Source organism: Diceros bicornis, chromosome 23 (genome assembly GCF_020826845.1).
Source record: "Diceros bicornis minor isolate mBicDic1 chromosome 23, mDicBic1.mat.cur, whole genome shotgun sequence".
NCBI classification, from domain to species: Eukaryota; Metazoa; Chordata; class Mammalia; order Perissodactyla; family Rhinocerotidae; genus Diceros; species Diceros bicornis.
Window position 1 is genome coordinate 6,478,098 of NC_080762.1, and position 15,849 is coordinate 6,493,946.

At 39.8% G+C, this 15,849-nt stretch overlaps 1 protein-coding gene across 1 annotated transcript in view; it reads right to left on the bottom strand.

The window, feature by feature from the left end:
• Positions 1–1,119: 1,119 nt before the first annotated feature.
• ARG1 (arginase 1) overlaps positions 1,120–15,849 on the bottom strand; it is a 33,448-nt gene continuing 18,718 nt past the window's right edge. The window contains 8 exon segments of the mRNA XM_058566160.1: positions 1,120–1,286; positions 1,531–1,667; positions 1,880–1,984; positions 3,113–3,207; positions 4,379–4,538; positions 6,702–6,889; positions 6,892–6,902; positions 9,038–9,110. Of these exon segments, the coding sequence (XP_058422143.1) occupies positions 1,120–1,286; positions 1,531–1,667; positions 1,880–1,984; positions 3,113–3,207; positions 4,379–4,538; positions 6,702–6,889; positions 6,892–6,902; positions 9,038–9,110 (936 nt within the window).

The following is a 15,849-nucleotide window of genomic DNA, read 5'->3' on the forward strand; positions in this document are numbered from 1 at the left end:
AGCCCATAATGTCAACAGTTAGGTTTACAGTTCTGGGTTGCATGTGAAAAATCAGATGGTTCTTTAACATACAGCTGTTAGAACAAAACAACCACAACAATACAAGTCCTTTCCCGGGGCTGCTTTATTACAGAGTCCACTTGAGTTCTATGTAAGTTGGGGAGAAGGGCACAAGTTTACTTCCCTGGTTTTGAGTATAGTTTACTCTCATTTATTTTTTCTACCTTTCTCACTGTATTCCAGGGCCAACATGAGTTTTTAGGATGTTTAGAGATTTCAGCTCATGAGACAGGCTCTAATTGCAATGAGTGAAGGGTGGAGAGCTTGGAAGCCACAGATAATTCTAGTTGAAACCTCCTTCTGGACAAGCAGGTCTTAGAAGCAAGATAGCTATTGGGTTTCTTTCTTCTACCTCCCAAAAGGCTGCTTGAACAGCAGCCATGCTTAAAGTATAAACCAATGTCGTGTTTGATGTTTAGAAAAAGTAAAACATAGTGATCTAACATTAATGAGTTTGGAGATTGCCCAGGCCTTATGATTACCCACTTCACAGATGGAGAAACCAGAGCCAGAGATTCAGTTTCACCAAGGTCTTCAGTGTTGGGAGTGATGATTCCACGGTGGCTTTTTAAATCCTGATAGTTTTAAGCGGGATGAGTATGTATGTGTGTGTGTGTGTATTTTGCATGTATTTAGAAACATGTAGACAACAACAGAATCTTCTGAACAACATGGAAATATGGCCCCTTTTCAGGTGGGGTAGTTTTATCTCCTGACATCAGGAGTCCCACTCTATGTGGGGGTGCTTATAGAGGTGTGTGTTTATTTTTAATGCTGCAAATTTTTATTTGGAAATTAATGTATACTTCTCTAAGGATAAGTCTTTTGCCAAGATGGGAAATATAAACTTTCTAATTTGACAAAAGTTAGAATTTCCAAATCTTGAATTTTACACCAAGAGGAAATTGATGCAGTTTATCCTAATTGTACTAATATTTACTAAGGCAAAACATTTTTCTGAAAGACCAAATCTTTGGGAGGATAACTGTAAGCTTAAGTAAATATTAGATTTGCTAATTACGTCATTAGCTGTGAGATTTTTATTTGATGTTCCCACGTTTACTTAGGTGGGCTAAGGTAGTCAATAGGCTTATGATTACCCTCCCGAGCCACTCCAAAACAAGCCAAGGTTAGTGCTACCGCTATGTTCACTGTGCGAGTGACTTCTTCTGATGTCTTCCCCAGAGATGGGTTCACTTCCATTATATCTAATCCTGAGAGTAGCCCTACAACAACAAATAGAAATAATGTAATTTGTTAAATAGTTGACATTTTAAATTCAGCACCTGGACTTGAAACATTATCCAGGAGTGTGAAGAGGTAGCGGCCTCCTGAAACCACTTCAGTTATTGCATCAGCAGTGCAGATTCTGGAAGTGGCAGTTGGGGCTTGATTTTCAGATCAGGGAGGTATCAATATATGTTGACCAAGTGTACACTTACTTCTTTATTCATTCAGATTTTTACCTACCTGTTTTGTAAATTTCTTCTGTGATGTAGAGACCTTCTCTGTAAGACAGACCTCCCAGGACTGGTGTGCCAGTAGCTGGTGTGAAAAACGGGTCCAGTCCGTCAACATCAAAGCTCAGATGAATTGGCCTTTTCTTTCTTTTAAAAGGTAGGAAAGGAATTCAGTTTAAAGTTGGTAGTTTAATATTTAGTAGATAAATACAGTTCTTACCTTGCTTTATAAAAAGTAAAAACCCCGTGAAGTTCTGTAATTTTACTTACAGGCTTTATTAATAACTTACATTTATTAGCATCAGTAGCAAGTCCTGTTAATAACATTTATGTTACAGACACACACACAAGCATCATACCTTTCTAGTAGATAGCTGAGTGCTTCTTCCATCACCTTGCCAATTCCCAGTTTATCTACTTCAGTCATTGAAAAGTATTTAATACCCAGACTTTTCAAAATGTAGCTATGAAAGAGGAGATATTAAGATAATCTACAATTAATAAGGAGGCTGACTATGTTATTTCCTTTTAAAGAAAAGATCAATTTGGTAAAATACATATTTAACTTAAAATATTTACATTCTGGGATGTGTATATCAATACACAGAATACACTGTATGTATCGATGTATTTTTAACAGCAAGTCAATTAAGATAAAAATCACCTGCATACAAATATATATGTACATGTGTGCAGTCATGCACCATAAAACGACGTTTTGGTCAAAAACATCCCATATACAATGGTGGTCCCGTAAGATTAGTACCATATAGCCTAGGTGTGTAGGAGGCTATACCATCTAGGTTTGCGTAAGTACTGTAGGGGAGGAAGAAATTTTTCTCTACCCTTCTAGATTCTTCTGGCTTGTCTAAGAATTAAATTGACATGAGACTGATTAACAGGAGAAAAATAGAAGTTGAATAATATGTACACATGGGGGAAACCCAGAAAAACCAAGTAACTCACCAAGATGGCCAAAGCCCTCACCTTAAATACCATCCTCAGCTAAAGATAAAAGATCTTGGGGTTGGGGAGACTCAGGGACTTCAAAGGGAAGAAAGATAATTCACAGGTAGGTGAAAAGGAGCAAACATTTGGAAAACAAGTCTTTGGCCACACAGAAACAGAAGAACACAGAAGGGAGCCCAACAAGCAGGCTTTTCTAGGTTCCTCCCTGTCTACCACCTGGTTCATGTTATGCTAAGGTGATAGCTTGCTTCCTAAGACAGGTTTTTTAATCTAAATTCTTTTAGGCTTTTAACAAGAAAAGCTTTCTGAGTCTTTTGTTTACTAAAAATAATCAGCCTAAAATAATTCTCATGTTAAAGAGAGACATTTTGGGGTGGCATATTTTGTTCCCCTGCAGTACACTCTATGATGTTTGCACAAAGATAAGATCACCTAACAACGCATTTCTTAGAACGAATCCCTGTTGTTAAGCGAAGCATGACTGTATATATAAATATATCTAGATATGGATATAGACATAGGGACTTGGTGCTTAAAATACTTTTTTCTCGTAGGTTTGACCAGCACACCTAGCATGCAAAAGGACAAAAATGAAGGTAAATCGCATCAAGGAATAGACTTACTGTTCCCCAGGGTCCACGTCTCTCAGGCCAATATACACAATATCTTTGGCAGATATGCAGGGAGTCATCCAGGAGAATCCTGGTACGTTAGGGATCTAAAATCGCAATGTTTCCATTTGGTTTTATGCTTCTCTGGAGCAAGTCTTACACTGAAAGGTAAGGACTTAGGGATTGCATATATCTTATATTTAGAATATAAATTTAGAGGAAATCATTAAAATATCATACCAAGTGAAGAAGGGAAGGCCAGCCTCCGCTTGTGGCACCCTTGAGTCCTTTGGCCTTCCCCAGCCTCACCCTGTGGCCCAGACATAACTTGAATCATTATAAGCCTTCACCTGTTCTGTGCCCCGTTTCCACTGGGCCCCACCTTCCCAGACCTTTCTGTAAAGAAGTCAGTGTGCTTCCATTACTTTCGTAGCTTCCTTCTTTTCTTCTCTTTCTCGATCAGAACTTAATCCAGAGGATGGATTTGAGTGGCTGATGGAAATTTTTGACCAAACGTTTGGTTGCTCTTCAATGTCCTGGAGCCAAGTTTGGCTGTTCCCATGTGCTAGTCACACATTTTACAAGTGTATAAACCTGTCACTTGGTCACCAATTCAGAAAATGTTGCTTCTGACATTTAACAGGAGGTTTGAATCCCCAAGTATCGTCATAAAGACCAATATGCTACAATTGTATCAATAAATTGTTTTATTGATATACTACAGCATATCAATAAAAATTGTGAGCGACGATGTTCAATTTTAATATAGAATTTCATTTTACATCTTTTAGAAAAGAAGTTTCTAGGGAACGAGGTAGTTCTGATTTAGATATGTGCTCACAGCAAAGATATTAAATAATAAACCCTTGTAATCCACATTTAAAAACTGGTAAGAATGAGAGGCTATGTGGCATGTAGTAGAAAGAGGTAGGTAGCAAGAGACCAGTCTGGCCCTCACCTTGCTGTATGCTTGGCATGTGATCCTGGGCAAGTTGGTTAACATCTGAACCTCTGCTAACTTGCTTATAAAGGATTACTCTCTGCTCCATGTACTAAAAAGGGTAGTTTAGGAATCAAAAGGGAAGATATATATGGAGTCAGTTTGCAAACCATCAAGTAAGGTAGAGGTATAGAGCCCCACCACCTTATCGGCTGCTGAGGAAATGGTTTGAGATTACACCTAGAATATGATGGCACAGGGGTTCTCACTTGCCTTTCGCCACCTAAACTTCTGCTCAAGATTATTCTTTTGTAATAGAAAACCACCCAGCCTTTTACCTGTCCCTTTAGTTCCTTCAGGAGGAAAGACACAGGCTGTCCGTGCAAGTTCCCACTTGTGGTTGTCAGTGGAGTGTTGATATCGGTGTGAGCGTCTACCCAAATGACACAGAGATCCGGGTGGACCTTGGCGTGGCCAGAGATGCTTCCAATGGCCAAGCTTTAGAGGAAGAAAAGTCTGTGTGAACATCAGGTTTGCAATATCATTACATACATTGTATTATTAACTCACTCAATGCTCACTTGGTTTTCCTTTAAGTCAAAGTGGCTATTACTTCTGACAGGTTTTAAATTGGAGATGCCAATTAAGCAATTATAACCATAGAGAAAGTATAGCTTACACTTAATACTTACTAACAAGTTATATTTACATCAATGGCATTACTAAAAATTTTGTGATTTTTTTTTTTTTTTCAAAACCACCTTCTAGTAAAATTGCAAATTATAGTTTAACCAAAATTTAAACGTATGTGAAAACACTAACCACACAAGAAATTCTTGCTCATGAGACACTATTCAATTTTCGGGGTTAATTCAGGCTCATTTTCTGCACCCGCCTCTCCCTTGGTAAATACTTAATTCTCCCAAGTGAATTATGAGAGTCCTTCCATTTTTCTTAAAATCCAATTCTTTTATGGTTGGGGAGCATCACTCAGAAGACCTTACGTGCACTTCGGCCAGCACATCCAGGTGTTCACTCACTCTATTCAATGCTCAGATCCTCTGCTTGAACTTACTACTCTCCTGCCACACATTTAAAGACCCACTCTTAGCCAGGGCCAGAACCCTCAGAGATCATCTCAAGCACTCCAAGCTCCAGAAAATTTGCCAGAATGGAAAAGCTAAGTAATATTTTACAGAAAAGTTAAAAGATTAGGATTTGCGATACAATGCCTATATTCTCCACTCCCACTCATGGATGTTCAGATTTCCTTCAGAGAACCATGAACTTGTAGAATCTCAAAGTGGAAGCAATCCTGCCTTGATGTTCAGCTATTGATTATCCAGCTTGATGTTTGTTTTCCCTTCAGGTCTCTTGTCTTTGGGCCATTTGCCATTCTTAAAATTTCCACTTACAAATCTTTCCACGTAGAAAAGAAAATGAGCCCTAGTTTCTCAATTGCAGTTTTGTCACAGAAACCCTGGTAACAACAGTTTGGCTTTAGAGGAGAAAACTGAGGAGGCTGAAGGAATTGACTCCTGCATCAAGAGCCATTGGAATGTTTGTACTTTTTGATCTGATCATACTTCTGATAACGGGTCCTGGACCTTGAGAATAAACATTAAAAAGGCTCGTGCACAAAAATGATCTTTTCCACATTATTTGTAATGGTGAAAATTTGAAAATAACCTGAATATCTGACTATATGTATAGAGAGAGAGAGAGAGAGATAGTGATATAATACCTTGATGAAAAATTAAGCAACGGTAAAAAATTATGCTTGTATATATCATGAAGTAACATAAGGAAATTTGTACTGTAGATTACACACACACGATTGTTCAACAGAATCGTGTGCAAGGAAAAACATTGACAGGAAGGAAATATGCCAGATTTTCAATTCCAGATGAAATGGGGTTGTTAGGGAACTACAATTACTACTGTTTTTTTTTTTCTTTTATATGTGTGCATGTGTCAAAAAATTTATAATTATTACTTTTGTAATGAGAAATACATACTTTTAAAAGTTGACCTAAATGAGTTGTTCCTGTTATCAGTAATCAAGTACAGTAAGCTGAGGATGAATTTCCTCAGTGCTTATTTATTTAGAAATCTAAGCCTGTGCTGAATATTTTACTGACATCCGTTCATATGTTTTTCGTTTTGTTTTTGTTTTTTTTGTGAGGAAGATTAGCCCTAACATCTGTTGCCAATCCTCCTCTTTTTGCTGAGGAAGATTGGCCCTGAGCCAACATCCGTGCCCATCTTCCTCTACTTTATATGTGGGACCCCTGCCACAGCATGGCTTGATAACCGGTGCATAGGTCTGCACCCAGGATCCGAACCTGTGAACCCTGGGCTGCTGAAGCAGAGGGCACAAACTTAACCACTATGCCACCTGGCCTGTCCCTTTTCATATGTATTTTATATGCATTTTCTGCTGTAATATATATAGATAATGCAAGACTTCAAATAGATCTAAGTCTGTGTTTCTAAAATAAAGGAGTAACCAATAAAAATGAAAGAAAAAAAGCAGAAACTGTGGTATAAAATATTGATCAATGCTTTCCCTTCTATATTTTCTCTCTTCTCATGGTTTTGGTTTCACTTGCTTTATGCCATCTGCACCAGACTCCCACAAAGACGATCATTAAACTGGACCTGTGGTCTCCGCCCAAGACCAAGCTCGTCCTTCCATTCTTCTTGACTTCTGCCACCACACCAGCCAGTTGCTCATTTGCTTTTCCCACAGACCTTGGATTCTTCACAATTCGAAAGGGGCTGTCATTAGGGACATCAGCAAAGGGTAGGTCCCCATAATCTTTCACATCATACTCTATAATTAAAATAAGTTTCAGGTTACTAAGTAAAAAAAGAGATTACAAAACAGTCTGTGTAGGATGATTCCAAATTTACAAAATAGATGTGTTTTCTAAAGTATAAGCCAAGAAAAAGTCTGGAACGACTGTAAAATCGTGAAGGTAGCAACCATGTCCACTTTTGCCTGACATCGTCATCTCACCTGTGCCACACACTGGTCCCTGCTGTGTCCTGGGTTCTCAGTAAATGCTTCTTGAAACAATCCTGGTAGGCTAGACACTAAAGTATGACAGTGGTAACCTTATGGTTTGGGTTTAATGGGTAGCTCACTGTGTTTGTCTCTGTCTGTTTGTCTCTGTCACACTCTGCTTATATGCTTGCTACTTTTTAAAAATAACCATGTTTTGCATTTGTAGTAAAGAAGTAGTTTTTTAAAAGAATATATATATTTAGAAGAAAATACACCAGTATTTTCTAAATTTTCTGACTCTACATTAACAGTCCTTGGTTTCAATCCAATCTGTCGCCTGCTGAAGCAGTTCAGTTCCCTCCTCTGTCCATTGTACCTGCCTCGTGGTGGTATTGTCAGAATTAAATAAGCATATGTGATTAGCAACAAGCCTAACACTACAGCGAGCTCAGGAAATAAAGGATTTATTACTATACTTTTTTAATAAGGAGAAATCACAGGTAACCCAAAGTTCCAAAGGACCTGGCTACACTTCCTAAAAACCCTGCATTAGGCTTCAAGGTAGAGAGCTTCGTGTAAAACCATGATATGGGATCAGTTCAGTGTCCTGAACTAACTAGTCGTATATTGTATTTATAATATATATATCTATTACATGACTGTATGTCCATAATTCAGCAACACCTTCAAGAGATTTAATAAAGATATAAAATGTAACCAAATTATGCTCGTTAACTGAGGGACCAGTCCAGTCCATTTACCCAAGCCTTCTGTTCTCTGTTGGGGTCTTTATTTTTTTTAGCATTATGAGGTATAATGTTTATTTACTAAAATTCATTCACTTTAAGGGTACAGGTCAAAGAGTTTTAGAAATATCTACAGTCTTGCAACCACCACCAAAATCAAGATTTAGAACACTTCCATTACCCCCCAAAATTCCCTCCTGCCCCTTGGCAGTCATTCCCTGCCCCCACCCCCGGGCAAATGCTGACCTGCTTTCTGTTGCTATGCTTTTGTCTTTTCAAGAATTTCCTATAAATGCAATCATATAGTATGTAGTCTAAGTATCTGGCCTTTCACGCAGCATCTTGTCTTAGAGATTCATCCATGTTCTTGCCTGCATCAGTAATCTGCTCCTTTTTACTGTTGAGGATGATCCCATGGATAGATGTACTACTTTGTACTAGTCATTCAGCTTTTGATGGTGTTTTATTGTTTCCATTTTCTGGCTCTGATAAATAATGCTGTTACAGACATTCATGTGTGTGGCTTTGTGTGGATGTATGTTTTCAGTTCTCTTGGATTGATACCTAGGAGTAGATTTGCTGGGTCAAAAGGTAAATGTATGTTTACATTTACATACATTTACAAGTACCAAACTGCTTTCCAAAGTGGCTGTATCATTAAGCACTCCCACCTGAAATATATGAGGGTTCCAGTTGCTCCGTATCCTCGCCAACACTTCGTCAGAGTTTTATATATAAAGATGACATTTACTTTAGCCTATTCTTTTAAAATATATATCGTTTTTCATGTGCATGCTCCTGTATATATATGTATATGTGTATGGATGCACACACATATACACACTCTGCAAACACTAAGTATTAGTATTATTATTAGTGTTTTATTTGATTTCCCTTTTACAAATAGGGGTCTTCTTGCTAGTGATGTACTCCTGCTCCCTTGCCTTCCGTTTTTAATTCCCCCGACTGCCCAGCCCCAGTCCTTGCACACACAGCTTCTCTTATACAATAGTCTGGCTGGAAAGACAAAATAACTGAGTGAGGATATTCATCCAACAGTATTTATGGAGGATTCTCCTCATACGATGCTTTTCTTGTAGGATGTATGTCTAAGGTTTTAGCCAGTGCTGCAGTTCCGTGGTCTCGATATTGTTCCAGACATGCCCCCTTTTAGCAGGAGCCTGCTCCTTCCTTCAGAGTGGGAAGGAAATCAGGCCGACATCTTTCAACTTAAAAATTACCTTGTTCTTTAAGTTTCTCAAGCAGACCAGCCTTTCTCAGTGCTGTAGGGCCTTCTTCCACCCCTCCTCGTGGCTGAACAATTAAAAAATAGGGTAAATCAGACATTATCGTGACCATCAGATGCCCACAATAGGAACCCTTTTTATTATTTGATCAATTGAATAGTAACTATCATTTTTTGAGTTCCTACAGAGCCAGGAATTTGCATTATCTCATTTACTCAGCGCAGCCAGGTAGACTGAATGACTCCAATGTCAAATATGAGGATCTAGAATCAGAAAGGTTATATAATTTTCCTACAGCACACAGCTAACAAGTGGCAGAGCCTTAGTTCATACCCAGGTCCTTTGGATTCCAAAACCTGCATCTCCTCTTCACATGATGCCATGTTATCAACGTAGTCAACATATATTTTGTGCAAAAGCGCTCTGATAGATGGAGATATAATAATGAAAAGGAGAGGCTTCTGTCTTTGAGTAACTCATAAGCTGATAGGGGATTTGGATATTTGACCCCAATTACAGTACTTGGAGAGTTGCTTCAATGCAGATACAAGATGTCATAACCAAAACGGGAGGCTTCGAACTCTGCTGGAGACAGAGCATGTCAGGGAAGGCTGCATGGAGAAGATGACATTTCAGCTGAGTGTTGCAACATGAGTAGGTGTCCAGGAAAACAGATGGGGTGATAGAGAAACTTCGCAAACCAGGGGAGCAGTTTGGGCAAAGGCATAAGAAAAAAAAGAGCGTGGCATGAGCGAGACCTACGCGCAGGTTCCCACAATGGTAAGTTAGGGCTCTTGGGGATAAAGCAGGCAACAGGGAAAATCATCACGGGGGAGCTGAAACCACAGAGACCAACCTGGTATTTCAAGGTGTGACCGGCTGAAGCACAGTTGACGGAATGCTACCCTGCTGTTCCTACATCACGGAAGCTCACAGGCTTCCTCCTTGCAGTAAAGTCTTCTCCAGCCTCCTGGCAGATTAGCCATCCAAGGAAACAGTTCCTTTATGTGTCTCTCTTGATTCTACCTTCCAACAAGGCTTTGAGATACAGGAGTTATCTCCTGTCGTCAGATGAGAAGACATGACGAAAGACACGTGAGTCTGTCCTGGGATTGGAGCCATGGCACCAAACTAAGCAGATATTTCTGCCCAATTCAAATTACCAGATGCCTTGCCCTGGCTGCCAGGACAATCCTCGATGTCAGATCCTGTCCCTGGCCGTGGGGGACCCCATGCGCTCTGCCTGGTGCACTCCACCCCTTCACTGCGTTCTCTTCCTGCGTGACCCCCACTCGCTCAGCAAGGAGAGGTGATTTCTCCTTCTTTAAACCCCAGTCGAGTGCTGCTCGGCTCCAGTTTTGCCTTTGGTTTTGTGTGCATCTGTTTTTGTCTTTTCTCCCTTGTTAGCTTCCGGTCCGATGTTCTGTACACTTGCGACACTGTCTCTCGTCCTATACAGCTGACACATAGCAGCCGCTCAAAAACTGTCAATTTGATCCAACTCCCTGGCCTTTTTCCCTCTCTCTTTCAAACTTCGGAACAAATCCAATAGCCCCCTTAGTTGACATTATATTTATCCTAACACGGTCGTTCGATTTCCCAGAGTGACACTTTCTAGCAATCTTTGTGCTTTGATTCAATCTGCTTCTCACGATTGGTCTTTTCTTATTGCTTGGTTTATCTGCCCACTTTGGACATCATTTTGTTAGCTCTACTGACTTTGAAGCTGGGTCCCAACCCCTAACTGGCCACAAGTGTAGGATCCTCTGTGGATCTAAAGAGGCATCAGTGCAGGTCAGGGGCACAGGCTTTGGGATTAAACAGTCCTGTCTGGAATCACAGTCAAGGCTGTGTGACCTTGAGCAAATTACCAAACCTCTCTGAGCACTAGTTAACTATAAAATAAATATGCCTACTTCATTTTTTGCTGCCACTTCCCCGCCCCCACCTCTCACTGGCTTTTAACAGGGTGAGGCAGGTGATGGAGTCCTTTCTCAGACTCAACCTTCTAGTCATCTGCCCTCTAATCCTCTCCTTTGCCCGTTTGTCAAACTTTTACCTCCTTTAGGTGAGGACAGATGCTTATGCCATTTTTTTTTCTCTAAGCTACGGCTTAGTGTAGAAAAACCTCTCTCTCTGAGTCCTTACTGTCATGAGACGATAAGCTGCTTTCTCATGGGGCCATGTTTAAATGGGGGAAGAGCTGTAGGGGGAAGAAAAAGAATTACTGAGAACGGAAAATGCGTCAGGCTATATTTCAAAATACTGACCCTTAGAAGGGGCTGTTATCAGCAGAAGGCCTTCTGCTCAGCTCCAGGGGCCACAGCAAGTTTAGGCTGTATCTCCCACTCCCTCCTTCCTTCCTTCCTGCCTGCCTGCCTGCCTCCCTCCCTCCCTTCCTTCCTTTCTTCTTTCCTTCCTTCCTTTCTTCATTTCTGTCTCCCTCCCTCCTTTCCTTCTCTTTTGTCAGTTATTTCAATCCTATCTTTGTTAGAACCTGTCCCAAGAATAGGTGAGCATACTGTGGATTTTGCGATTAACCCCAGCATTAAAAGAAGCGAGACTGTGTCAGCAAAATGTCCTTGTGTTCTGAGATAGACTTTGAAGGATTTCCAGGGGACGTGGAGCAGCATTTACTGACAGTCCAAATGCAGTTTGGGTCTCTAATCTGTGACCTTTCTCAATTTATTTTGCAATAAAAAGCCAGAGTGCAAAACAAGAGTTCAGAACTAACAGGAGTAAAGTGCTACCCAGACGGGCAAAGAGAATTCTGAGAACCCTGGAGAAGGCTCCATTTAAAACAACAACGATGACAAAAAAATCAGCCTTAGGAGTTTCAATTCCAACTTGGTCTTGTATGCTTTTGTTTTTGCTCTTTTTTTTTTTTTTAACTCTTTAAGCACAGACGCATGCTAAAGTCTAAGGTGTGAGTAATCTCCTTATATTTACCAGAATGAGTGTGCCCAGGCAGAAAAAAAGAGTGTATATTTAAACATTGCTGGCGTGTTTTGGCAATCTGGGAGTTTCGTAAATCCATTAGTCCTTTCGATGTTGCCAACTTGCAGTCAGATTTTCTTTCATTTTTCTTTTTTTCTCCTTCAAAGAGGGGTACATGAAGGAGTCTGCCTAGTCCATGAACTAACACTTTTGTAGAATCATTCAAGCCCTCAAATAATATGAATCATTCACAAAGGTACATAAAGCAATAATACATAGGTTATCCAAATTAAAAGAAGTCTAAAAGTTGCTGCCAACCTGTGAAATTTTTCTAGACATTAATTATATAACAAAGCAAAGTATTTTCTTAAAATTCTCTCTCTACATATACATGGTAACACCAAAAGCAACTAGAGCATGGAATCTCGATGAGTAGCTACAATGCAGAAACAATGCATTTCCATTCAAATAAAAATGTTTTCTCTTAAAAATTATGAGGAAAAATTTAGTAGATTCAAATAAAGTTGGCTGAGGCTGAGGTTAGGCACCCCAAGAATAAGTGGGCTGGTGACCATAATTATACAATGTCGCAAAATGGTGAGAGGGCTTTAAAGTATATATTTCAGGGCTAGGTTGTATCAGGAGACTTAGCTAACCATATATTAATACCTTACTAATTTTAAAGTCTGAAACTTTCTATTAAATTCTGGTTATTCAAAGCCAGGCTTTTTACTCACCTGGCCCTTTGAGAAAGGAGCTCCGATGATCCCTATAGATTTTGACTTGGAACTCATGCTCTGACACTTCTCGTGGCTGCACCCAAAGTCTCCAGCCAGTCGGCACTCTGCAACTCTCAATGATGGAGGGCACATACTTTTTGCCATTTATAATTGGGTTGAATCTGTTTACCTTATTCTAATGAGGAAGACCGGCTCCACCTACTGAACCAAAGAATGACAGTCAACTAGAAGTCTTGCAAGTTCTTCCTGTGTGAAATAACCATGAGTCGTCTATGTCCTCACTAAGTGAGATTATTCATGTCGCCAGTTCATACCTTTTGACAAAGCCAGCTGGTGACATTGATCTTTCCTAATCACAACCTTGATTTCTTAATCACAATTATCTTTTCTAATCATAATCAATTAATCAAAGCCACGTAAGCAGTGCCATCGTTCTAGCTGTGCAAACTCAGGGCATAGCACTTACCTCCTCCAGGCCCTTGAGTCCCCACGTGTGGAAAAGGGCTGGGACTGGCAAGATGGTCTCTCACATCCCTTCCAGCCCTACAACCCTGAATTCAGGTTTCACACACTAGGATTAATAGTTAATCCATAAGACACACCTCATACACCACTAGGGTACAGTCTCAGGGAATGCATATGAATTTCTTTTCTGATTATTAAAGAAAAAATTAATTGGCTGATTAATAACCCAGAGGTGTTGCCATACTAATTTTGAAATATAGTGTGCAGGAAAATAACAATTTTGGGAATCATAACATCATAATCAAGATATAGAAGTAAAAAATAGCCAACATTGAGTTTTTATCATGTGTCAGATGCTGATCTGTTTTATATGATCTCATTTAATCCTTATACCAATTTTATGACATCTCATCATTAGCGCCATTTTACTGATGAAGAAATTGAAGCTCAGGGGCCGGCCCGGTGGCGCAAGCGGTTAAGTATGCGCGCTCCGCTGCGGCGGCCCGGGGTTCGCCGGTTCGGATCCCAGGCGCGCACCGGCGCACAGCTTGTCAAGCCATGCTGTGACGGCGTCCCATATAAAGTGGAGGAAGATGGGCAAGGATGTTAGCCCAGGGCCAGTCTTCCTCAGCAAAAAGAGGAGGATTGGCAAATGTTAGCTCAGAGCCGATCTTCTTCACAAAAAAAAAAAGAAAGAAAGAAATTGAAGCTCAGAAAGGTTGCCAAATATCATGCACAGATTGTAGAGGAAGAGCTGTGATTCGATACCAGGCCTTCTGGATCCACCTAACCACTGGGCTTTACATTCTAAACCCAGACTAGCGTCAGCTTTGTATGCCTGTCAGACCTGTGTGACTGGTCTAGGAAGTTGTTTATCATCATGTGAAGGTATGGATTTAGAAGAAATGCACCCTAAAAAGTCTTCCAACTTTAAAATGACATGACTGTGATTTAAAACGAAAATTCACTTAGTAGAAACTAATTTCTTTTTCCTCTTGGTGGGAGAGAACATTGTGGAGTATTTAAACTCCATAAGGGTAGGGAATTTTGTCTGCTGTATCCCCAGTACCTAGAACAGTACTGCTGTGTGATAGGCACTCAGTAAATGTTTATTGAATGAGTGATGAGGAAACCAAGGTCTCACTTTTAATGTGAGTGACAATCGTTACTCTCATTTTCATAGGACTATTTTCCAAATAGGCTTCCTATCGTTTACTTGTGGATTTGCTTGTATATCCCAGATATTTACTTGTGTGGTATTTTGTATAGCTAGGTATTAATCTCTTATGGTGTTGACATTGCAAATAACTTTTCCCAATCTGTCAGTAATCTGATAACTTTGTATGTGCTATCACTCAAAATCCTTAATTTTGAAATAGACAATTGAATAATTTTTCCCTTATGCTTTGTGCTTTGGAAATTTTAAGTTCTTTCTACTCCAAAATCACAAATACATATTTCTATATTTTTTTCTATTTGCTTTAGAGTTCATCTTTCACATTTAGTTCTTTCATCTATCTACACCCATCTTTGTATATTGTATAAGCTTTCCAACTATATTTTTCTGTATAAAGTCCATCAGTTTCCTCAACAACACCCACTGAGCAGTCCATCCATTTGCTTCATTGATTCGAGTAGTATCTCCATCATACACCAAGTTCCCCTAAACACATGGCAACTTGTGCCTGAGCTCTTTCTTCTGTTCCATTGCCTTATTACCTGTGGCTGAACCAAATCCACACTGTTTTATCATCATGGCTTTATGATGCATCTTATCATTCTTTGGACAAAGTAACATTTTTGCTCTTCTTTTTCAAAATTGATTCATCTATTTATAGGCCTCTATAATTCCATATATGTAAAGTAAGTTGTTAGATTCTTTAAAAAAATTCCTGCTAGAATTTTTATTAAATTTATAGATTAATCCATAGAGATTTGCTATCTTTCACATTTCATTGCCTGCATTTAAAAAAAAAAAAAAAAAAAAACACCAACATCAGAAAGTCCCTTCTATATCAGGCTGAGATTGCCTTCCTGTTGTTTGACCCATTGATCATATCCCTTCAGTCCAGGTAAAACACACCCTCTCAGCTGTCATGTCCTTCTTGTGTCCTCTATTGTTTAGCCTGAATATCCTCAAATATCTCACCAACTTGGTCACTCTCTTCAAAACATCTTCCGGCTTCCATTTGCCCTCCTTAAGTTTGTGGTTGCATCCACAACTGAGAGCCATTCATCCAGGTGTAGATGTAGGTGTAGATCTGGCCCATCAAAGACAAATTTGACGGTGCCTGACTCTTCCAGGTCACTAAAAGTGTCAAACAGGGCAGCACTTAGGTAAGAGCTCCATGGCATTTCACTGAATACCTCAACCCAGGTGGATACAGCTCCGTTAATGAATCATCAGTCCTACTTACAACCACTCACTCAGTTCCTAACTCAACCACCCGTGATGTCCGTAAAGACATCATGAGGAGAACCACCAGGCTGGTCAATCAATTCTTGCTATACTTTGCCTGCTACCTTTTGTCATCTACCAGTCTGACTTCCCTGTCAAAGGTGATGAGCTGGCCCTGACAGGTCCTGTTCTTGGTAAGCTCATGCTGACTTCTAGTGATCACTGCTTCCTTGCTATTGTAAACTTAAACTGTCTTTTCAATCTCC